The 23,455-nt window shown below is 21.8% G+C and overlaps 10 protein-coding genes across 10 annotated transcripts; 3 read left to right on the forward strand and 7 right to left on the reverse strand.

The window, feature by feature from the left end:
• Positions 1-629: 629 nt before the first annotated feature.
• On the reverse strand, positions 630-1,929 carry DDB_G0290029 (C2H2-type zinc finger-containing protein; the record flags this gene model as incomplete). Its single annotated transcript, XM_630831.1, has 2 exons — positions 630-1,365; positions 1,457-1,929. The coding sequence occupies 2 exons, from the start codon at positions 1,927-1,929 to the stop codon at positions 630-632; spliced, it is 1,209 nt and encodes a 402-aa protein (XP_635923.1).
• Positions 1,930-2,740: 811 nt separating this feature from the next.
• On the forward strand, positions 2,741-3,701 carry DDB_G0290031 (hypothetical protein; the record flags this gene model as incomplete). The annotated part of the gene is made up of 2 exons (XM_630832.1): positions 2,741-2,811; positions 2,990-3,701. The coding sequence occupies 2 exons, from the start codon at positions 2,741-2,743 to the stop codon at positions 3,699-3,701; spliced, it is 783 nt and encodes a 260-aa protein (XP_635924.1).
• Positions 3,702-4,221: 520 nt separating this feature from the next.
• Positions 4,222-6,655, reverse strand: DDB_G0290051 (hypothetical protein; the record flags this gene model as incomplete). Its single annotated transcript, XM_630833.1, has 4 exons — positions 4,222-4,718; positions 4,789-5,727; positions 5,805-6,209; positions 6,622-6,655. 4 exons carry the CDS (start codon positions 6,653-6,655, stop codon positions 4,222-4,224), a joined length of 1,875 nt encoding a protein of 624 aa, XP_635925.1.
• A 570-nt stretch (positions 6,656-7,225) lies between these two features.
• Positions 7,226-7,737, reverse strand: tmem170 (transmembrane protein; the record flags this gene model as incomplete). Its single annotated transcript, XM_630834.1, has 2 exons — positions 7,226-7,527; positions 7,653-7,737. The coding sequence occupies 2 exons, from the start codon at positions 7,735-7,737 to the stop codon at positions 7,226-7,228; spliced, it is 387 nt and encodes a 128-aa protein (XP_635926.1).
• Positions 7,738-8,118: 381 nt separating this feature from the next.
• On the reverse strand, positions 8,119-9,707 carry uap1 (UDP-N-acetylglucosamine pyrophosphorylase; the record flags this gene model as incomplete). Its single annotated transcript, XM_630835.1, has 2 exons — positions 8,119-9,404; positions 9,530-9,707. 2 exons carry the CDS (start codon positions 9,705-9,707, stop codon positions 8,119-8,121), a joined length of 1,464 nt encoding a protein of 487 aa, XP_635927.1.
• Positions 9,708-10,670: 963 nt separating this feature from the next.
• On the reverse strand, positions 10,671-12,290 carry DDB_G0290057 (hypothetical protein; the record flags this gene model as incomplete). Its single annotated transcript, XM_630836.1, has 1 exon — positions 10,671-12,290. One exon carries the CDS (start codon positions 12,288-12,290, stop codon positions 10,671-10,673), a length of 1,620 nt encoding a protein of 539 aa, XP_635928.1.
• A 686-nt stretch (positions 12,291-12,976) lies between these two features.
• On the forward strand, positions 12,977-13,786 carry ipi (isopentenyl-diphosphate D-isomerase; the record flags this gene model as incomplete). Its single annotated transcript, XM_630837.1, has 2 exons — positions 12,977-13,451; positions 13,542-13,786. 2 exons carry the CDS (start codon positions 12,977-12,979, stop codon positions 13,784-13,786), a joined length of 720 nt encoding a protein of 239 aa, XP_635929.1.
• Positions 13,787-13,846: 60 nt separating this feature from the next.
• On the reverse strand, positions 13,847-14,646 carry dtymk (thymidylate kinase; the record flags this gene model as incomplete). The annotated part of the gene is made up of 2 exons (XM_630838.1): positions 13,847-14,234; positions 14,366-14,646. The coding sequence occupies 2 exons, from the start codon at positions 14,644-14,646 to the stop codon at positions 13,847-13,849; spliced, it is 669 nt and encodes a 222-aa protein (XP_635930.1).
• Positions 14,647-15,040: 394 nt separating this feature from the next.
• DDB_G0290035 (hypothetical protein) lies at positions 15,041-18,538 on the forward strand (the record flags this gene model as incomplete). Its single annotated transcript, XM_630839.1, has 1 exon — positions 15,041-18,538. The coding sequence occupies one exon, from the start codon at positions 15,041-15,043 to the stop codon at positions 18,536-18,538; it is 3,498 nt and encodes a 1,165-aa protein (XP_635931.1).
• A 36-nt stretch (positions 18,539-18,574) lies between these two features.
• Positions 18,575-23,348, reverse strand: DDB_G0290059 (hypothetical protein; the record flags this gene model as incomplete). Its single annotated transcript, XM_630840.1, has 7 exons — positions 18,575-19,749; positions 19,786-20,769; positions 20,857-21,210; positions 21,308-21,925; positions 22,065-22,388; positions 22,567-22,770; positions 22,961-23,348. The coding sequence occupies 7 exons, from the start codon at positions 23,346-23,348 to the stop codon at positions 18,575-18,577; spliced, it is 4,047 nt and encodes a 1,348-aa protein (XP_635932.1).
• Positions 23,349-23,455: the final 107 nt, after the last annotated feature.

A 23,455-nucleotide genomic window follows, 5' to 3' on the forward strand; every position in this document is an offset into this window, starting at 1 on the left:
ATAAAAAAAATATATAATTTTTTTTAAAAAATATCTTCCCTATATTATACCTCAAAAAAAGGCAATTACAATAAATAATTAAAATCCAAAAATAAAATTTAAATTAAAAAAAAAATAAAAATAAAAAAAAAAAGGTAAAAATAAATCCAAGTTCGATATTCTATAAATAAATAACATGAAAAACATGTAAATGATGATAAATAATAGAGGACTTTCAATTAAATTCAATTTAATTTAAATTATTACATTCAAAATAATTAATAAAAAAAACAATAATTGGTTTTGGTGTAATTCAAATTATTTAAACTTATTCATAGATATAGCCATTCACAAATTAATAAGATTACTCTTTCAATTATATTTGGGCAATAAACCATCAAAATTGGAGTTAATGAAAATAAAATAAAATAAAATAAAATAAAATAAAATAAAACCAAAGATTTCAACGAGAAAAAAAAAAAAAAAAAAAAAAAAAATATTGGGAAATTTTGGATTTGGAATTGGGTAATAACAAAAGTAATATAATTGGCAAGGAAATGAAAAGGAGACAGTAGATTGATATTAATATTTATTATTTATTTATTTTTTGTTAAATTTGGATTTTTTTTTTTTTTTATATTACAAATTCACTAAATGAAATGTAATAATGAGCATAGATGGAATTCTTTCGTCCAGGCCAGCTTATTGGACCAAAAGTTGGTTTTTGTAAAATCTTTTGTGTATTTAAAGGGTTTAATGTTAATATTTATTTCTAGAGTATAATATATATAGGTAATGATTGAAGGAGGTAAGTATACGAACCTTTGGGTATTTTTCTTCATTCCAACTTTTAATTCTAAAATCTTTGTACGTTTAGTAAACTTCTTATCTAATTCGTATGCAGTTTTTGGAGCTTCGTGCCAACCCAATTGTTTATATTGACCGACGACACCACGAAGGAATTCTTCTCTTCTATTAACTGGAGCATATTTTTGTTTATAGTAAACTGCATAATCACGATGACCAATTGTTGTACCATCAGCAAATGTAATTTCATGAGTTGAAACGGTAATCTCTGGTTTATAAGCAACCAATTCACCATTTTCATCGGTAACAGCACCATCTCTCTTGGAATAATCGTAAAATTCAATAATTTCATCTTCACCATCTTCAGTATCTGTATTTATTTTACAATGACCCATATCTCTCATATGTGTTTGAGTTGCATCTTTACTTTGACAAACTTTACCTTTACCATTACAATATAAACAAACATTACCAATTGAAACTTTATCAAGTAAATAACGTAACAATCCTTCTAAATCTGCTAAATATTCAATATCTGGCACAAAGAATGAATGTTCTTTTGCCATATGTTTTAAATTACTATAATTTAATAAATAATAAATATTAATATTTGTTTGTATATATATATATATATGAATATTAATTTTAAAATTTTTTTAATAATTATTACTCTTCAACTGTTTTACCAAGATTATTACAGAATAAACAATTTTCTAATGGTAATTTAATAGAGTTTTTAATTTTCTCTTCCAAGATTGCTTCAGCTTCTTCAATGGTTTCTGGTAATTTCTTTTCTTCTTTTGGTTTTCTATTTCTAATAACTTCTTTAGCACCAGATGAAACCATTTCTTTATGTTTCTTTGATGTTAAATGTTGTTGATAAGTACCATCGGAATTGAATTCTTTATCACAAATTCTACATTCAAATTTTGCTGGTGTTTTTGATTTTGATTCCTCTTGTTTTAATGCTTCAACTTTATTTTTAAAAGTTTGTTCATTCACTGGTGGTAAGTCGAATGCTTTTCTTTTTAAATTGAATCTATGTAATTCAGATTTATAATGGTCTCTTTGTTCCTCACTATTTTCAAATTGAATTCTACAACTTATACATGTGAATATAATTTTTTCATCATAATCTGACATTTTTATTTCTTTAAAAAAAATTAATTAAATATTCTTAATATATTTAATTTAAATTTGACAAATTTTTTTTTTTTTGTGTGTATTTATTTTTTTTTTTTTTTTTTTTTTATTTATTTTTTAAAAATAAAAAATAATATCTATATATATATATTAAATAATTTTTTATTATTTAAATTATTTAATTATTATTTTAAGGTTTTGGAAAGTTTAAATAATATTTTTTTTTTTTTTTTTTTTTTTTTTATTTTTTTGAATTTAAAAAAAAGGAACTGTTGGAGAAAAAAAAAAAAAGAATGAAAAACGAGAGTCTCGATTTTTATTTTGGAAATTTTATTTTTTTTTAATTTTTATTTTATTTTTTTTTTTTTTTAATTTTTTTTTTTTTTAATTTTTTTTTTATTTTAATTTTTTTTTTATTTTAATTTTTTTTGTCGACAAAAAAAAAAAACGAGTGAAAAACCAATAACAAATAATCAAATCTTTTTTTTTTATTTTTTATTTTTTATTTTTTTATTTTTATTTTATTTTATTTTTTTTAGTAAAATCAAATCAAATAAAATCAAATAAATATTAAAATAAAAAAAAATAAAAAACTCAAAATTAACATTATACAATAACTCTGTAAATAGTCATACTCAATTCTTTGTATAATACAAAAAATCAGTTTTAATCAAAACTTTTTTTTTTTTTTCTTTTAAAAAAAAAAATCAACAAAAATAAAATAAAATAAATAAAATAATTATTTAATAATTAATAAATAAACAAACAAATAAATAAACCCTTTACACACACATATATATATATATAAACAATGCCTCAAGGTGATCACATTGAATTGCACCAAAAAAGATTTGGTAGACGTCTTGATCATTATGAAAAAGTGTAAGTAATTTTTTAAAAAAATAAATTAAATAAAATAATTATTTTATTTTTAAAAAAATAAATTAAATAAAATAATTATTTAATGATTATATAATCATTATAATATATAATCTATATATATTATAAATTTTATTAATTTTTATTAATTTTTAATTTTTTAATTTTTTTTTTAAAATAGACGTAAGAAGACAGCACGTGCTGCTCATAAAAGATCAGCAATAGCACAAAAAGTAACAGGTTTAAAAGCTAAATTATATAATAAGAAACGTTATTCAGAAAAAGCTGAAATGAAGAAAACCATTGCTATGCATCAAGAGAGAACAAATAAGAAAGCATCAGATGATAAAGTTAAAGAGGGTGCAGTACCAGCCTATCTTTTGGATAGAGAGGGAGTTAGTAGAGCAAAGGTACTCTCAAATATGGTTAAACAAAAGAGAAAAGAGAAAGCAGGTAAATGGGATGTACCATTACCAAAAGTTAGAGCCATTAGTGAGGATGAAATGTTTAAAGTTGTTAAATCTGGTAAACGTCAAAAGAAAGCATGGAAACGTTTTGTTACAAAAGTCACCTTTGTTGGTGAAGGTTTCACTCGTAAACCACCCAAGTATGAACGTTTTATTCGTCCAACTGGTTTACGTTTCAAAAAGGCTCATGTAACTCATCCAGAGTTAAAATCAACTTTTTATCTCGATATTTTATCAGTTAAAAAGAATCCACAATCTCCAACCTATACTCAATTGGGTGTTATCACTAAAGGTACTATCCTTGAAGTTAATGTTTCCGATCTTGGTTTAGTAACTCAAACTGGTAAAGTAGTTTGGGGTAAAATGGCTCAAGTAACTAATAATCCTGAAAATGATGGTTGTATTAATGCAGTTTTATTAGTTTAAAAAATATATATTTTTTTTTTATTAAAATTATATTAAAAAAAAAAAAAAAAAAAAAAAAAAAAAAAAAAAAGAAATAAAAAAAAAGAAATAAAAAAAAAAAAATTAAAAATTAAAAAAAAAAAAAAAAAAAATTCTTTGTAAAGTTACATATGTTAATTCTAGATTATATTTTAATAAAATTGATTGCCATCTTAAAACAAATTGTACCAAAATTTTGATTTCTTTAATACAAATGATTCTACAAATTCTGATACTATAGTTTTTTAAAATAAAAGTATAAAAATAGAAATTTTTTTTTTTTTTGCATATCATATTTATTGATAAATTATGAATAGCATTTCTTGGTGGAATATTCTGCGAGTAAGGGGGGGGGGGGGGGTTGAATTAAATATTAATTTTTGTTTTACAATCACCTCTTTGCAACACTTTCTGGTATTAAACCTGGAGCTAATTTTTGATTTAATCCACCAAATAAATGAACAGTTGTTACAGTGTTAGGAATAAGATGCATTTCATACCTTTAATCTTTATTTAATTTATAAACTGTTACAGTATCGGGAATTGGGCCAATTATTAGTTCTTGTTTTTTGTCCCAAATATACAATTTTTTAACACTTTCAGGTATAATACTTTTTGTTAAATTTTTATTGAATCCTTCAAATAAACAAACAGTTGTTACACTATAAGGAATTGAATCAATTATTAATTCTTGTTTAATATCACCTAAACGTAACTCTTTAACACTTTCTGGTATTATACCTTTGGTTAATTTTTGATTGAATCCACCCCATAAAGTAACAGTTGTTACAGTATTAGGAATTGAATCAATAATTAATTCTTGTTTTATATCACCTATATACAACTCTTTAACACCTTCTGGTATTATACCTTTGGTTAATTTTTGATTGAATCCATCACATAAAGTAACAGTTGTTACAGTATTAGGAATTGAATCAATTATTAATTCTTGTTTTATATCATCTATATACAACTCTTTAACACCTTCTGGTATTATACCTTTGGTCAATTATTAATTCTTGTTTAATATCACCTAAACGTAACTCTTTAACACTTTCTGGTATTATACCTTTGGTTAATTTTTGATTGAATCCACCCCATAAAGTAACAGTTGTTACAGTATTAGGAATTGAATCAATAATTAATTCTTGTTTTATATCACATATATGTAACTCTTTAACACCTTCAGGTATTATACCTTTGGTCAATTTTTGATTGAATCCATCCAATAACTTAACAGTTGTTACAGTATTAGGAATTGAATCAATTATTAATTCTTGTTTTATATCATCTATATACAACTCTTTAACACCTTCTGGTATTATACCTTTGGTTAATTTTTGATTGAATCCATCCCATAACCAAACAGTTGTTACAGTATTAGGAATTGAATCAATAATTAATTCTTGTTTTATATTACCTAAACGTAACTCTTTAACACTTTCTGGTATTATACCTTTGGTCAATTTTTGATTGAATCCATCCAATAACTTAACAGTTGTTACAGTATTAGGAATTGAATCAATTATTAATTCTTGTTTTATATCACATATATGTAACTCTTTAACACCTTCAGGTATTATACCTTTGGTCAATTTTTGATTGAATCCATCCAATAACTTAACAGTTGTTACAGTATTAGGAATTGAATCAATAATTAATTCTTGTTTTATATCACATATATGTAACTCTTTAACACCTTCTGGTATTATACCTTTGGTTAATTTTTGATTGAATCCATCCAATAACCAAATAGTTGTTACAGTATTAGGAATTGAATCAATAGTTAATTCTTGTTTTATATTACCCAAACGTAACTCTTTAATTCCTTCTGGTATTATACCTTTGGTTAATTTTTGATTGAATCCATCAAGAAGCAAAACATTTTTTGGTAATATTTTTAATTTTGATATGATATTACAATTATCTTTTAATGCGAAATTACTGTAACCTTCAAGCTTAAAAATTGATTCATCACCTGAAAATATATAAAATTTATATCCATCCACTAAAATTAATAAATGTAAAGAATTAGTATTTTATTAGAGGCACCTATTAGTTTTTAATTTAGGCTCTTTTACTTACTTTCTATAAATTTATTTTCATTATTTTCATTATTTTCATTATTTTCTTGAATTTGATTATTTTTAGTTGAATTAAATAATGAGTTTGTTGTTGTCGTTAAATAAGAAGAGGAAGAAAGAGGAGGATTAACTGGTAAAACAACATCTTTAACATGATTCAAAGTTGTAAATAAAGGATATAAACTACAAAATACATTACGAGAAGTACATCGTTTACAACATGGTATTAATTCACAATCCAAACAAAAATTTATTAAATTATCATTTGGATGAAGTGTGCATTTATTATTTTTATTATTTTTATTATTATTATTAATATTATTATTGATTTTTATAATTTGATTTTCGTCACTGACGATCATTTTAGAAATTTTTGGTTTACTAAAAAAAATAAATACCAAAATTGCTTTAAAAAAAAACCTTAATGTGTTAATAATAAAAAAAATAAAAATAAACCAAAATTGCTTTAAAAAATAAAAATTTCAAAAAAAAAAAAAAAAATTAAATATTTTTTAATCAAAATCTTAAGATTTTAAGAAAAAAAAAAAAAAAAAAAAAAATAAAATAAACAAAATTATTAAAATTCTTTAAAAAAAAAAATTAGATAGTGAGATTTATAATAATTTGTTATTACAGTATTAGGAATAAAAGGTGCATTTCATGCTTTTAATTTTTATTTAATTATTTTAGAATAAATGAACAAATGAAAGTTATAAATTAGAAAATTGAAATTATATATTAATTAATCGCAGAGGGGGAGATTTATTAATCTATGTAATCTTGTTTTTTTCGAGTTGTTAGTAATTTATATTATGTACAATTGTGATAATAGCAAACATTATATTTTATCATTATTATTTTTTAGCTGTTACAGTATTAGGAATTGAATCAATAATTAATTCTTGTTTTATATTACCTATATACAACACTTTAACACCTTCTGGTATTATACCTTTGGTTAATTTTTGATTGAATCCATCAAATAACCTAACAGTTGTTACGGTATTATTAAAAACTTAAAATATTGATATTACAAGATAAACTATATCATAAAAAAAAAAAAAAAAACAACAAACAAAAATAAAATATGTTTCCTATTATTTTCCTATTATAATAATAATTTTAATTTTCTTCTAATACATTTTCCAAAAAAAAAAAAAAAGATTTTAAACCTTTGAATATTATAATTTATTTACATGTGACATTACTTAAAATGTTTTTTTATTTTTTTTATTTTTTTTATTTTTATTTTTTTTTTTACAATTATTATTATTATTTTATTATTATTATTATTATTATTATTATTATTATTATTATTATTATTATTATTATTATTATTATTATTATTATTATTATTATTATTATTATCATCTATCTCTATTTATCTATCTATCCATCTATCTATTATCTATTATCTATTATTTAAACTTGTAATTTTCCTTGAGTAAAAGCGAATAAGAGATGTACTATCGCCAAACCAACACCACAAATGATACCTTGATACCAAGATAATAAAAAACTACCTGAAACGTAGATTGCACTTAAAATAAGTGCTGAAATACCACCATAACATATACCAATTGCCATACCATACATTGCAGTAAAAATTGGTATAAAAGGTGAAAATTTTGATTTCTTTAATACAAATGATGCTACAAACCCTGATATTAAATATGAAATTGTTGTAACTACTGTACACCAAAATGTAATTGCTAACCAAATATCTATAGATTTATTTATTTTTTTAAAAAAATATAAATTTATAAAATATAAAATAAAAATTAATATAAAATAAAAATAAAAATAAAAATAAAAATAAAAATATAAATAAATTTTATAAAATAGTTACCTCCATATTGATAAAAATAACCATGAAATAATGAACCATCAGTTAAATAACGAGTATCCGGTTGAAGACTATCTCTAAATGGCATATCATATATAAATATATTAACTTTTTATTTTTATAATGGGATGTTTATATTACTGCGCGAAAAAAAAAAAAAAAAAAAAAAAATAATAAAAAAAAAGTGAATAAAAAAAAAAAAAAACAAAAATAAAAATAAAAATAAAAATAAAAATAAAATTAAATAAAAAAAAAAAAAAAAATCCAAAACACCCCAACACCCAACCATCACAAATCTAGATTTGATTTCATTAATATTTTTTTTTTTTTTTTTTAATAATAACGATAAATGAAAAAAAAAAAAAAAAAAAAAAAAAAAAAAAAAATAACAAATGAGGAAATTTTTTTTTTTTTTTTATACAATTTAATTTTTATTTAATATATATTATTTATTTATTTAATTATTTATTTAATTATTTAAATTTTGATTAATTTCAATTGGTAAAATAAAAGTTTTATCATTAACAAAATTTTTTAAATTTTCACCATTTAAAGAAACTAAAGGTGATACTTCACAAATTGTTGAATTTGAAGAATCTATTTTACCACCAGAATTTTCAATAAAACTTTTATGAAGATTTGAGATATCACGTAAACAAGTTTCAGGTGAATCTGGTAAATTCATTCCACCACAATTTTTAAGTGGTGAAAATTCTTTTGAACGTTCAATTTCTAAACAAACCATTTTCTTTGAGAATGGGAAAACATCGAAAATGAATTTCTCCAATTTCCAACCATTTGGAGAGGATGGTGATTGACGTTCACCACTAATTGGATGAGCTGAAGGTATTTTTTTGAAGGCAACATGATATTTCAAATGGTCCAAATGATTCTTTGCAATTCTATCCAAGAAATCAAAAGAGAAAGCATTGATACAAATATGAGCATAATTGAAAACCAATTGACCATTTTGATCTTTTTTGAATTTAGATTGTTCATCGATTTCGCTATACTCTAATACGAATGGTTTACCATCGCCATTGAGTGCCATAACGCCAACTGGTTCTTTTGGGTCGCTTTTCGACACGACCTTTGCACCGCAATCCGCTGATTGATCGTGCATGTATCCGACAAAGACGGGGTCTGCCATATTGATAAGGATGTTATCCACACAATATTGAGTGACGTATTTGATACCCTTTTTACGCATATCGTCGATTGCACCACTTGTGGAGAGTGCTTTAAACAAGCCACCATTTCCATTAGGTGATAGGGATAACTTTGAGCCACTCTCTGATATGATTTTACCATCCTCTGGTGTTATACATGGTATCATTGCTTGTGAGAAGAAAAAGAAAGCACTCTTTTTCAAACCAAAATAATTCTTATTCTCAAAGAATTTAATTGTCTCTGAATGTGTTGCTTCACTTGTCATTATATACCATTGAATTGGTTTAGAATCTTGATCATAGCTACCATTATATCTCTCACTAACCAATTGTTGTAATCTATAGATTCTTTCAGCTTGTAATTGAAATAATGATTTCTTTGATGGTAATCCAACATCATAAAATCCTTTTGGAAATGTTGTACCTAATCTAGTTGCTTGTCCACCCGCTAATAATAATACTGCAACTTCACCTTTACTAATTAATTCATATCCAATATCTTCCCATTTCTTTTTATCTTGTTCTTTAATTTTATTTAATGTCATAACATTTTCAAAATGTTCATATTTCATAATTTTTTGTTCATCTTTTAAAAAAAAAAAATAAAAAAAAAAAAAATTATAATAATAATAAAAAATTAATATATATATATATACAATTATAATAATAATAATAAAAATTAATATATTTATTTTTTTATTTTAAATTTACCTTTATTTAAAAGAACATTTTTATAATCTTTATTGACTTCTTTAACATTAATTTTTCTAATATCATTTTCAAAATTTAATTTCTCTTCATTTGATAATTTATCAAACCAATTAAATACATGACCTTGTCCTTGTTCAATCCATTCGTTTCTAATATCTTCAAAATTTGTTGTATCCATATTTATTATTATTATTATATTTTTGTAATAGTATATTTGTAATGGTATATGATTTTATATATATTTTATTTTTGATCAAATAATTAAAAGCTACAATATTAAATAAATAATAAATAAGGTGTGTGTATTTTTATTTTTTTTTTTTTTTTAAAAAAAATAATAATTTAATTTAAAATTTTTTTTTTTTTTTTTTTAAATATATATTGATTTTAAATTATTTAATAAGCTTATTTGTATACAAGTAATTTATAAAATATGTATTATTATTATTATTATTATTTATTATTTATTATTATTTTTTTAATGTGTGTGTGTGTGTGTGTGTGGTAATATGGTTGTAACTACACAAATAATAAATTTTATTTTTATTTTTTTATTTTTATTTTTTTTTTTTTCAAATTTTATTTTTAATTTTAGTTGTTGTTTGTTTTAAAAAAACTGAACGAAATCATTTTTTTTTTTTTTTTTTTTTTATTTTTAAAAAATCTAACTTCGTCAGGTCAAATTTATTTTTTTTTATTTTTTTTTTTTTTTTTTTTTTTTTTTTTTTTTTTTTTTTTTTTTTTTTTTTTTTTTTTTTTCAAAAAGAAGTTGGAGATTATTGGTCCTATATTGCAATAAATGGAAATTAACGAATTTTAATTTTTTAATTTTTTAATTTCAAATCCCTTTGAATAAGTTAGTTAAAATAAAATAATTGACAAATTATTATCATTATTATTTTTTTTTTTTTTCCACAAGATTTTTAAAAATAATACTTTTTTGTTTAGGGAAAAAAAAAAAATGTGAAAATAAAAAAAAAAAAAATATATTGGTTTAGAAAAAAATAATAATAATAATATTAATAAAAATATAATTAATAAATCTTAATTTTCAACCAAATAAAAAAAAAAAATATTCAATTAATTAATTAATTAATTTATTTATTTATTTTGTTTTTGTTTTTTTTTTTTATTTTTCATTTTATTTTAAATAATATTTAAAATTATTTTTACCACCAATATTAACAGAAACCCAATCATTTTCATTATATTGATGAACACCAATTTCTTGAAATTTCATTAAATCAAATTTAAAAGATTCAAATTTATTAAAAATATTAGTAATTGAAAGTTCATATTTTTCAGTTGAAAGACCATCAATTTGATCATTAATTAAATCTTTTAAATTATTTTTTCTATAATTTAAATCAATGAATTGGATAATTTCCTTTTTTGATTTTTTTGTAATTTTATTACGTTCATCCCAACATTGATTTAAAAGTGTGAATATATCTTGATTGAAATTCCATAACTGTTGATTAAAACTCAATGGTTTGTATTCCTCTATAGAGTCTGATGGATCCCAACCTTTTGCATTTGGATCATTTAAATATTCGATTAAATCATTTTTATGAAACCTATTTGATGGTCCTTGAAAAAGATTCCATTTACTCCAAACAATGTAATTAATTCTACCAATATCTTGTTTATAAATATCTGCTAATAATTGATTAATTTTATTAACTTCAATTGATAAAAAGAATAAAAAATCTTGGTATCCTGCTGGAACAATATGATGATACGAAAATTGAATACCAGTTTTATTATTATCATTTGCTTTTGGGCCTGGAAAGTTACCCCTAGTTACCATTATTCTTTTTTCAAAATTTTCAATATTATAATCATCTTCACTATCACCACCATCATCAATACTTGGTGGAATTACATTAATTGGAGTATATTCACCATTTGGAAATATTAATTTTAATAATTGACTTTTTTCATAAATTGATGAAATATTAATTAAATTAATTTCATTTTCATCATCATTATTTTCAATTACATTTAAAATTGATAAAACTCTACTTGAACTATCAATTAAAACACCACCACTTGAACCATACCCTTCTTCACCTTTTAATGAGTTGGAATGTGTTTTTTGATCAAAATCAAATGTAACTTTCTTTGGACCACTTGATGGATGACTAAATAAAAAATGTTCATTTGATTTTAATTTATTGGATTCATTGGTATCGGATTTTAAAAATAATTTTAATTTTGAATTGAATTCATATGATTCCGGTACACTATGTTCTAATTCTAAAATACAATAACCAATTTCATTATTTCTTTCATAAATTCTTTTAACTTTTATATTTTCACCTAAATCAATTGTTGGTGTAACTGAATTATTACCTTGAATTTTGATAAAAGTTTTTTGATAATCAATTCTTACTGATACCATATTTAAAAATTGTTTTTTAATTGAATAAGATGTTGTTAAAACATATTTTGGATGAATTAATAAACCAGTTGCAAATGGTGATCCTGGTCCAAATGTTAATGCAACAATACTTTTTTCAAAATGTTTAACTAAATCTTTTAATTCAATTGAATATTTTGATGATAATAAAATATCAATAATATCTTTTTTTATTAAAATATTTTCATTATTACTACTACTACTAAAACTGGTGAAACTACTACTACCAACAACACTACTACTATTAATTGATTCAATATTTGATTTAATATTATTAAAATTTACTTTTTGATTATTTTCAAAATAATTTAAAATTCCATTAAAATTTATTAATGTCATTTTTTTTTTTAATTCTTTTATTATTTTCTTATTATTATTATTAAAATTAATATGAGTTAAATTATTTATGTTTTTTAATGTGGAAGAAAAAAAAAAAAAAAAAAAAAAAAAAAAAAAATGGGTTATCTCACCCCATTTAGATTTAGATTAAAAATATCCCAGTGGTTTATTTTTTTTTTATTTTTTAAAAAAAAATAAAAAAATAAAAAAATAAAAAAATAAAAAAATAATGTTATTTAAAAGACAATTAATTTCCAAATACATAAGTAAATTGTTTTTTTTTTTTATTTTATTTTTTTCAAAATTTTTATAAAAAATGAAAATTAAAAACTAATGTATATGTATATATCTCATTTATTTTTAGATATTCCGAAATACTATTAATATATAAATAATTTTTAAAAAAACCCCTTTTTAAATTTTTTTTTTTTCACAAATTTTAAAAATAAAAAAAAAAAAAAAAAAAATTATTTTTGATTTCAAAAAAAAAAAAAAAAAAAAAAAACGATTTATTTTTTTTTTTTTTAATGTTTGTTAATAATATTAAACAACAATTTTATTTAAACATCATTAAGAATCAACCATTTAAAAGTAGTTGTAAAATCATTAATAGTTGTAATAATAATAATAATAGTAATAGTATTTATAGTTGTAGTAATAATAATAGTTTAATATTTAAAAGAAAAATGGCAACAAAATCAAATGAAGAGAATATTGCAGAATTTAAAGGTCATAATGAAATTCAAATTGAATTAATGAAAGAAGAATGTATTGTAGTTGATAATGATGATAAACCAATTAGACCAGGATCAAAGAAAGAAACTCATTTAATGGTTAATATTAATAATGGCTTACTTCATCGTGCATTCAGTATTTTCTTATTCAATGGTGAAGGTAAATTATTACTTCAACAAAGAGCATTAGAGAAAATCACTTTCCCAGGCTATTGGACAAACACTGTTTGTTCTCATCCACTTTGGATTGTTGGTTCTGAATTAGTTGAAGAGAATGCTCAAGGTGTTAAAATAGCTGCAAAAAGAAAATTAAATCATGAATTAGGTGTACCATTAGATCAAGTCAATATCGATGATTTCACTTTTATGACTAAAATTCATTACAAATCTGAATCAAAAGAAGATCCACAATGGGGTGAACATGAAAGTATGTTTTTTTCAACTCTATATTAAATATATATATTAATACTAATAACTACTTGTATATATATATATATATATATTATTTACATTTTAGTTGATCATATTTTAATTATGCAAAAAGATGGTATTACAATTAATGCTGAACCAAATGAAGTTATGGACTATAAATATGTATCACAAGAAGAATTAGATCAATTATTTAAAGATGAAGATGAAGGTAAAGTTAAAGTAACACCTTGGTTTAGATTAATTGCATTAAATCATTTAAAACCATGGTGGAATAATTTAAATAATTTAAAACCATTAGTTGAACCAACAAATACAATTCATAGATATTAATAAAATAAAATAAAAATAAAATAAACTTTTTTTTAAATAATTTTTTTAAATAATTTTTTTTTATTCTAATTTAGCAATTGAAGTTAATTGAATTTTTTTAAATTCAGAATCAAAGATTGAAGAGATTTCATTTGAAATTTCATCTATTGATCTATTTGCATTTATAATTTTCCATTGATCATCAACTAATTTCTCTTCATAGATTTGTTTAATCTTTTTTTGAAATTCTAATTTTTCATATCTTTCACCACCATATTCACCACGTTTAGTTGCATCTTCTGAACTCATTGATAAATAAAATATTAAATCTGGTTTTGGTAATCCTTTTTCACATGCATAACACCAATCGAAATCAATTCCTTTTGCTGCACTATATGCAACACCACTATATGAATATCTATCAACAACTATATTTGTACCATTATTTAATAATTCTAAAATTGAATCTCTATATTTATATATAAAAAATAAAAAATAAAAATAAAATAAAATAAAATAAAAAATAAATAAAAAAAAACTATTATTAGAATTATTTAATTTTATTTAATTTTATTTTTGTTTTATTTTATTTTATTTTACCTTGCTTCCCAACGATTTGAAGAAAATAATAAATGTAATGCTCTATCATCCATATTTGTTGCATTTTGAAGATATTGATTTATAATTTGACCAATTGGTGTTGTACGGTCTGGAAATCTTAATGATTTTGTTGGTAATTTTTGTACATTTGAAATATGATTGGTTAATGATTGAACTTGAGTTGATTTTCCAACTCTATCAACACCTTCAAATAATATAAATAATCCTCTTTTAATCATTGTTTTTTCTTCTTCTCCTTCTTCTTTTTTTGTATTAATCATATCCTTTTTTTTTTTTTTTTTTTTTTTAATTTAATAATAATTTGGAATATAAAAAAAAAAAAAAAAAAAAAAAATCTGTTTGAAAATAAAAAAAAAAAAAAAAAAAAATTAAATTTTTTAGCGCACTTATTACCTGTTACAATCTTTTTTTTTTTTTTTTTTTTTTTATTAAATTTATTTTTTTTATTTTTATTCTTTTCATTTAAATAATTATATTTTAAAATTAGTTTAGAAAAAAAAAAAAAAAATAAATAAAAAAGGAAAAATAAAAAAATAATTAATTAAAAATAAATTAAAAAAAATAAATTGGAAAAAAAAAAAACGAAACCGAACTGAAAAGTTTTTATTTTTATTTTTATTTTTATTTCCTACAAAAACCAATAAATAGTCAACAATGAGTGGTAGGGATGAATCATCGCGTTCACGTGATTTTTCAGATGAATATTTTACAAATGAATCACTACAACAACAATTAAATGAAAAATCACCAATTTTATCATCATCATCATCATCACCAACAACAACAACAACAAACCCATCATCAACTAAATATTATTCAAATATTTTAAATAAAGTTTCAAATTTAGTTCAGAATACAGCATTAGATACAATTGGATTTAATGATTTAATTCATAGTCCATTTTCAAGTAATAGTAATAATAATAATAATAATAATAGTAGATTAATTACATATTGTGATTTTACAGCATCAGGTAGATCATTAGAAAGTATTGAAGAATATTTATTAAATGAAGTTATACCATTATATGCAAATACTCATACATTATCAGATGCAACTGGTTTACAAACTACTCTATTTCGTAGAGAAGCTAGAGAAATTGTAAAAAGAGGTTGTCGTGGTAGTAATGTTGATGATTCTTTATTATTCATTGGTTCAGGTTCAACTGCAGCAATTAATGCATTAATTCATATTTTAGATATTAAATATTTATCAAGTATAAATAAAAAACCATTAATTTTATTAGGTCCATATGAACATCATTCAAATATTTTACCATGGAGAGAAGCTGGTGCTGAAGTTTTAACTTGTCCTGAAAATAATAATAGTAAAGAGGGAATAAGAGGAGGAGTTGATTTAAATTTTTTAGAAGAAATTTTAAAAAAATATTCAAAATTAGATTCAAAAAGATTAATTATTGGATCATTTTCAGCAGCATCAAATGTTTCTGGTATAATTGAAGATACAATTAAAGTTACAGAGATATTAAAAAGGTATGGTGCATTATCAATTTGGGATTACGCATGTGCTGCACCATATATACCAATTGATATGAATCCATTCAATGATAATAGATATAAAAAAGATGTTATCTTTTTTTCACCTCATAAATTTTTAGGTGGTGTTAGTACACCAGGTGTAATGTTAATTAAAAAGAAGCTATTAAACAATAATATACCACATCGTCCAGGTGGTGGTTCAGTATTATATGTAACTTCAAATCAAACAACTTATTTAAGTAATTTCGAAGAGAAAGAAGAAGCTGGTACTCCCGATATTGTTGGTAGTATTCGTTGTGGTTTAGTATTTCAATTAAGAGAACATATTGGTATTGATAATATTTATCAATCTGAAATTGAACATAGTAATCATTTAAGATTAAAATTAAATAAAATTAAAAATTTAGTTTTATTAGGTGATAATTCAATAAATCAATTCGAACAACAACAACCACAACAACAATTACCAATTATTAGTTTTTTAATTAGATATGAAAATGATCCAACATTATTTTTACATCATAATTTTGTAGCATCATTATTGAATGATTTATTTGGTATTCAAAGTAGAGCAAGTTGTGCATGTGCAGGACCATATTTACAATGTTTATTAGGATTGAATCAAGAGGATAATCAAAATTTATTAGAATCAATATTTGAAAAACAAGAGATTATTAGACCTGGTATGGTTAGAATTAATGTTAGTTTCACTCATACATTACAAGAGATTGATTTCATAATTAAAGCCATTGAATTCATTTGTTTAAATGGTTGGAAATTTATGCCACTCTATACTTTTGTTGTTGCATCAGGTGAATGGAAACATAGAAGTAAATTAAATAAATTACCAGATAGACGTTGGTTAAGTAGTATTACTTATAATAATAATAATGGTAGTAATGGTAATGGTAAAATGAAATATCAATCAAAGAGAAAACAAATCGATATTTCAGATTGTAATAATGATCCTTCTTTAATTATGGATAAATTACATTCAATTAAAAATAGTTATCTTGAAGAAGCTAATCAAATCTTAACAAATCTATTATCAAATCCTCCAAAAATTTTACCTGATCAATCTTCAATGTTAACAAATGATTCAAATAAATTAAGATGGTTTCCATTACCAACTGATATTTCTTTAATTTTACAACAACAACAAGAACAACAATATGAACAATTATATTCAGATTTTAATAATTCAAAAACAATTTTATCACCAACACTTGGTAGAGAAATTATAATTAAACCTCATAAACCATTATTACCTGGTACTTTGATTTTAAAACAAAATACTTCATTATCAACATCAATTGATTTGAATAATCAAATTTATCCAATAATAAAAGTAATTAATTCAATTTCAAATGTAGATAATAATAATAATAATAATATAAATAGTAATGATTTAAATAATTTGGATAATTCAAATAATTCAAATATTATTAAAAATAATAATGAAGATAATAATAATAATAATAATAATAATAATAATAATAATAATAATAATAATAATAATAATAATAATAATAATAATAATAATAATAATAATAATAATAATAATAATAATAATAATAATAATAATAATAATAATAATAATAATAATAATAATAATAATAATAATAATAATAATAATAATCAAGTTTGTTTATTAAAGCCAAAAGATATTAGTGGATTAGTTGAAAGTAAAACTTGTATAAATTGTTTCCATGATCATACAGTTGATAATAAAAATAAAAATAATAATATTAATAATAATAATAATAATAATAATGAAAGTTGTAAAGAATGTAGATCATGTGAATGTGTTTCATTTGTACCAAAAATGGAAGGTAGTAAAAAAGAAAGAGAAAATTTACAGAAAAAGATAAATAGTAATATTGTACAAACAATATTAAATTATGAAATGATTAAAGATGGTGATAAAGTTTTGGTTGGTGTTAGTGGTGGTAAAGATAGTTTAACATTAATTCATACATTATTGGATTTAAGAAGAAGATCAAAAGCAAAATATACAGTTGCAGCATGTACAGTCGATCCACAATCACCAGACTATGATCCAAGTCAATTAAAGAATTATTTCGCTTCACTTGGTGTACCTTATTTTTATGTTAGTCAAGCAATTATGGAATCTGCAAAATCATGTATGTTAAGAGAAGGTATTGAAAATAAAGCAAGTATTTGTGCCTATTGTAGTAGAATGAGAAGAGGTATAATGTATGATATTTGTAGACGTGAAGGTTATAATGTTTTAGCATTAGGTCAACATTTAGACGATTTATCAGAGTCTTTCTTAATGTCTGCTTTCTATAATGGTATGTTAAGTACAATGAAAGTAAATTATCTAAATGAACAAGGTGATGTTAGAATCATTCGTCCATTGGCAAATTTAAGAGAGAGCCAAACTAGATTATTCGCAAAAGTAATGGGTCTACCTGTAATCTCTGAAAATTGTCCTGCTTGTTTTGAAGCTCCAAAAATTAGACAATCAATGAAAAAATTATTAGCCGCTCAAGAAAATGTTAATCCAATGATTCATCACACTTTATATAAAACTATGCAACCTCTATTAACAGTTGATAAAACAAATAGAACTAGTGGTAGAAGTTTAGATATTAAAAATATTAATTCTAATAACAATAATAAAGATTAATGTGTGTTTATAGATTAGGTTTTAATTATTATTTATTTATTTATTTAAACTATTCATTTTATTATTTATTTGTTGCAACAAACGCTTATCTTTTTTATTTTTAACAATAAAATAAGTGGTGGCAATAACTATTACAGCAGCGAAAGCGATTGAACCAACAATTATACCAGCTAATTGAGCAGTTGTTAAACCAGAATTATTTTTTGTACAAACTGAATCATCTTCATCAGAGGCTGATTTACTATCAACAAGCACTGAGAAATCTGGATCAACAACTATTGAGTTTTTATAATTTGGAATTGTAATACCAATAAATGATTGTAATGATGATGATGAACTATCAATTACATTCAATGATGAATCTAATAAAACATTACTTATACTTTTAACAGTATTATCAATAATAGCACGTTTAATGAATCTACCATAAAGTGAATGGTTTTCAATTTGAATCTTTAAATAATTTGAATTATCACCTGTTGATGTATTACCAAATTGATTTGATGTGCAAATATCATTTGAGTTTGTTGTTAATGATGCTTCCATTACTAATTGAAGTTGATTTAATGAACTTTTAAATTGATATTCTGTAATTTCAATTGTATATTTAATACTAGATGGATTCATTGTTAAATTTTGATTTGCGAATTGAATTGGTGTACTTTGATTAAACCATTCTAAAGTTGCTGTTATATTTGTATTTGATACTGTTGTAAAGTATTGATTTTTAAATTCGTTAATTGGTGTAAATATCCATTGATCGAATTTATAATTATTTACTTCTTTATTATTAAAATCTAATTCTCTTAATGATACTAATGATATTAATGATTTAAATATCATTTTTTGAGATTCTTCACTATTTGTTTCTGATGATTGACCATTATTATCTGTTGGTATTTCAACATCTGGTTTTGTTGTATTAATTGATGGTTGTGGTACAATAATAATTTGAGAAGTACAAGTTACTCCAATCCATGGTGAATAACAAATACAACCTGTAGATGAACAATAACCTTGATTTTTACCACCACATTGTGGATTACCAAGACATTTTTGTGGTGGATTGGTTGGAATTGGTGTTACAGTTGGTATTGGTGTTTCAGTTGGAGTAGTTGTAGGTGATTCAGTAGGTATTGGTTTTAATGAACGATCGAAATAGATTGGTTGTATTGGGAATTCATTTGATGTGAATCCACCAGCTGTTGAAACTTTAATTTTGAATAATTTATTTGTTTTTTTAATACCTGAAAATTTAATTGCTGATGATCCATAAAATAATGCTGTGGTTGCTGAATTTGGTGACAATCCACTATCACTATAAGTAATTGTTACTAAATTAACATTTATAAAACCTCTACCATATATAATTATTTCACCATTATCATCTGAATAATATTTATCACTTGATGTGATTACTGGTAAATTACTTGAATATGTTGTATCTAAATAATAGTTTGAATTTAAAACCATTTGAATATCTGATGTAGAATAACCGTAATAATAACCACCATTATTTACAATACCATACATTGATAATGCTATAATACCTGGATAACCAAATTCTAATGGTAATTCTGTTGAGCAATTATAAACTGCATTATTTGCGCTATAGAATATTAATTTAGAATTACATTTTGAAATTTCTGTGTGAACTGTTGTTAAGTAAATAATTGGTAATTGATCTTGTTTTATTCCATTTGTACCTGGATCGATTGAAAAATCAAATGAAATTATTCTATTTGGTGAGCCTACATCAATTGTGGCTGCTGATGTTTTAAATGATAATAATGTTGGTTTTGAATCAAGCATTGTTGAACCTGAACATGTAAATGGTAAAATTGTATTATCTATACCTTTATCTAATAAATTAATAAATGGATTAAGTATTGAATATGGACCACCATTTAAAATAAACTTTGAAGCTATTTTATTTGTATCATATAATAAAACTTTAACTATTCTATATTCTTGTGATATACATGGTTGAGTAATATTAATTAAAATTTGATATTGGCAATTGAATTTATCACCAATTACATCATCGATATTAAAATTGAAATGATAAGTTGAACTATCAATTGAACCCATTACTTTAATATAACCACTTTCAAACCCATTTAAATCATCTGTAATATTAAATTTCCAACCAATTGTACCTGTTGTTGAAACTACTAAACCATTTCCAATTTTTTCAAATGAATTAAAAATTGGGCCTTGATAGTCAAGAACTATAATTTTAAATAAAATCAAAAATTAATAAGAGTTTATTCTTTAGTGAATTGAAAATTTTTTAATTATTTAAATATATATATTACCTGTTTTATTAACTACTAGTAATTCTTTCATTATACTATTGCTATAAATTGATAATTGTCCAACGAAAATTGAAAATGGAATCATTCCAAACATATTATTCTTTTGTAAAATGAATTTACATTCAAATAATCCTGATGTTGTATTATAAATAAATGGGATTTTCTGAAAAGAAACCGATTCAATGTCTCTTTCTATTGGATGTGAGACAAGATCTAGTAAATTGAATAATATCGGAGCATCTTTAGGTATTTCTGTAGAATTTAAATATGCAATATTATATTGTTCACTTTCATAACTTAAATCTAAATTATTTTTTAAAAATGATAAATCTATAAAGTCTTTAAAGTTATAATCTATATTAAAAAAAAAAAAAGAATAATTTGTTAATAAAACAAAAATTTAAATTAAATCAATTTAAATTATATATAGATATATTTATATAATACAAACTATAATTCAATGGTTGAGGAATTTCAAAAACTATTAATGGATTTAATGATATTGGTGAACCATTTTCATAAGAAACCACATTCCAAATTAAATCAAAAAGATTTATTATTTTAATATCACCTAAACCAACAACATATTCGAATGTTCCATTATAAATTGTACCAGAAACCAATATGTATTTTAAAAAATCATTTGAATCCGAAAATTTTGCACCTTTAAAACCATTAACAGATTCAACATTGATTGATAATAAATAGTTCATGCTTGTAATTTTAGTGAAACTATATGATTTTAAAATTGGTGGTATCCCATTTGATATTTCAAAAGGGTCTATATCAGTATGTAGTACTTTTGACAATGTAAAACAATCATATGAAAGTTGAGTAACTGGAGATTTTTTCAATAATCTTGGGAAATTAACTCTATGTGTGAATTTTGAATTGGTACCATAATAAAATCCAAATGGCCACTCTTGAACAGAAGAAGTTACATATTGATATTCAAAGGGTGAAAACTGATAATCAAATGAATTATTAAATGATACTTGGAAAAAATTTTTAACTATATCAATATAATCAATTGAGGGGGATAGAAAAATAAAATTTGGCATTGGTGTAACTATTAAATTTTAAAAAAAAAAAAAAAAAAAAAAAAAAAAAAATTAATAATCTCTTTTGAATACCAACAACAACAATAATAATAATAATAATAATAATAATAATAATAATAATAATAATAATAATAAAATAATACAAACTATTCATTTTTGTTGTAAATGTTTTTAAATCTACTGTTGATCCATTTCCAGTGGTTAAAGTACTATTGATTAATACACCAGAATTGATTGGATCTTTAGTTGTATCAATTGCACCTATAAATGTCATATTTCCTTTATAACCTTTAAGTGGAATTGTAGGTACATAACTATTAAATACTTGATAAGGTTTCATAATATTTGTATTAAGAGTTGATGTAAATAATGGTTGATAACCATAACTCATTTGAGTATAATTTGAATTAATTGATAAAATATTTGATGGGAAAAATGTTTCAAAATGAGTTGTTGGTAAATCATTCTCAACTAAAAAAAAAAAATAAATAAAATAAAATAAAATTGATATTAGTATTATTATTATTATTATTATTATTATTATTATTATTATTATTATTATTATTATTATTATTATTATTATTATTATTATTATTATTATTATTAAACACTATGACATATATAATTAAAAAAAAAGAAGGGGACCTACAAAAAGAATAATATGAATTGAGTTTGAAAGAAAATGATTTTCCTCCTACAAAATTCATTGTAATTTCATTTTCTTGAGTTAGATTTTGATTAATCTGATTCATATAAACTATATAATTATATGTATCTAAAAAGTTACTACTATCAATAGCACCAACATTAATTGAAATTGAATCATAACCTTTAACAAAAAGTTCCAATCCTCCTAAATAAATGTAGTAAATAAAATAATTTGAATAACTAATTGGTTTTGTTGATCTTTCAATTTTTAGTTTACTAATATCAATATCTATTATCAAATAAATAAAGCACAAATCAATTAATAATTTATTTTTATATTTAAATAATTATTTATAAAAAAAAAAAAATAAAAAAAAAATAAAAAAAAAACTTACCTAAACATGTTGTGTTTAGTTGATAGGTTTGTTGAAAATTATCACTAGTTGTAAATGTTAATGTTTGGGATACTAATCCTAATTGAGGGCTATTTTGTATATTGGAAAACATATAATAATTATCTTTATTGAATATTATATTAAAAGGAACACCACCTATGTCAGACTGAAAATTTGAAACAGTTATTCCAACTGGTACCTCAACTAAAATTTTATTATTAAAATTGCAATAATTATTAAAAGAATAGGATGGGTACATTGAAAAAATTGGTTCAATAATAGTTGCTTTAATAGATGTTTCATCTGTTAATGCTTTAAATTGTCCATTATTAATTTTTATTATTGATAAATTAATTATAATAAATAAAAAAATTGAAAACCTATTCATTTAAATTTATTTTTTATTTTAAAATAAAATAAAATAAAATAGAATAAAAATGAATTAAAATAAAATAAAAATAAAATAAAATCCAACAAAAAAAAAAAAAAAAAATA

The sequence above is a fragment of the Dictyostelium discoideum genome (genome assembly GCF_000004695.1).
Source record: "Dictyostelium discoideum AX4 chromosome 5 chromosome, whole genome shotgun sequence".
Lineage (NCBI taxonomy): Eukaryota > Evosea > Eumycetozoa > Dictyosteliales > Dictyosteliaceae > Dictyostelium > Dictyostelium discoideum.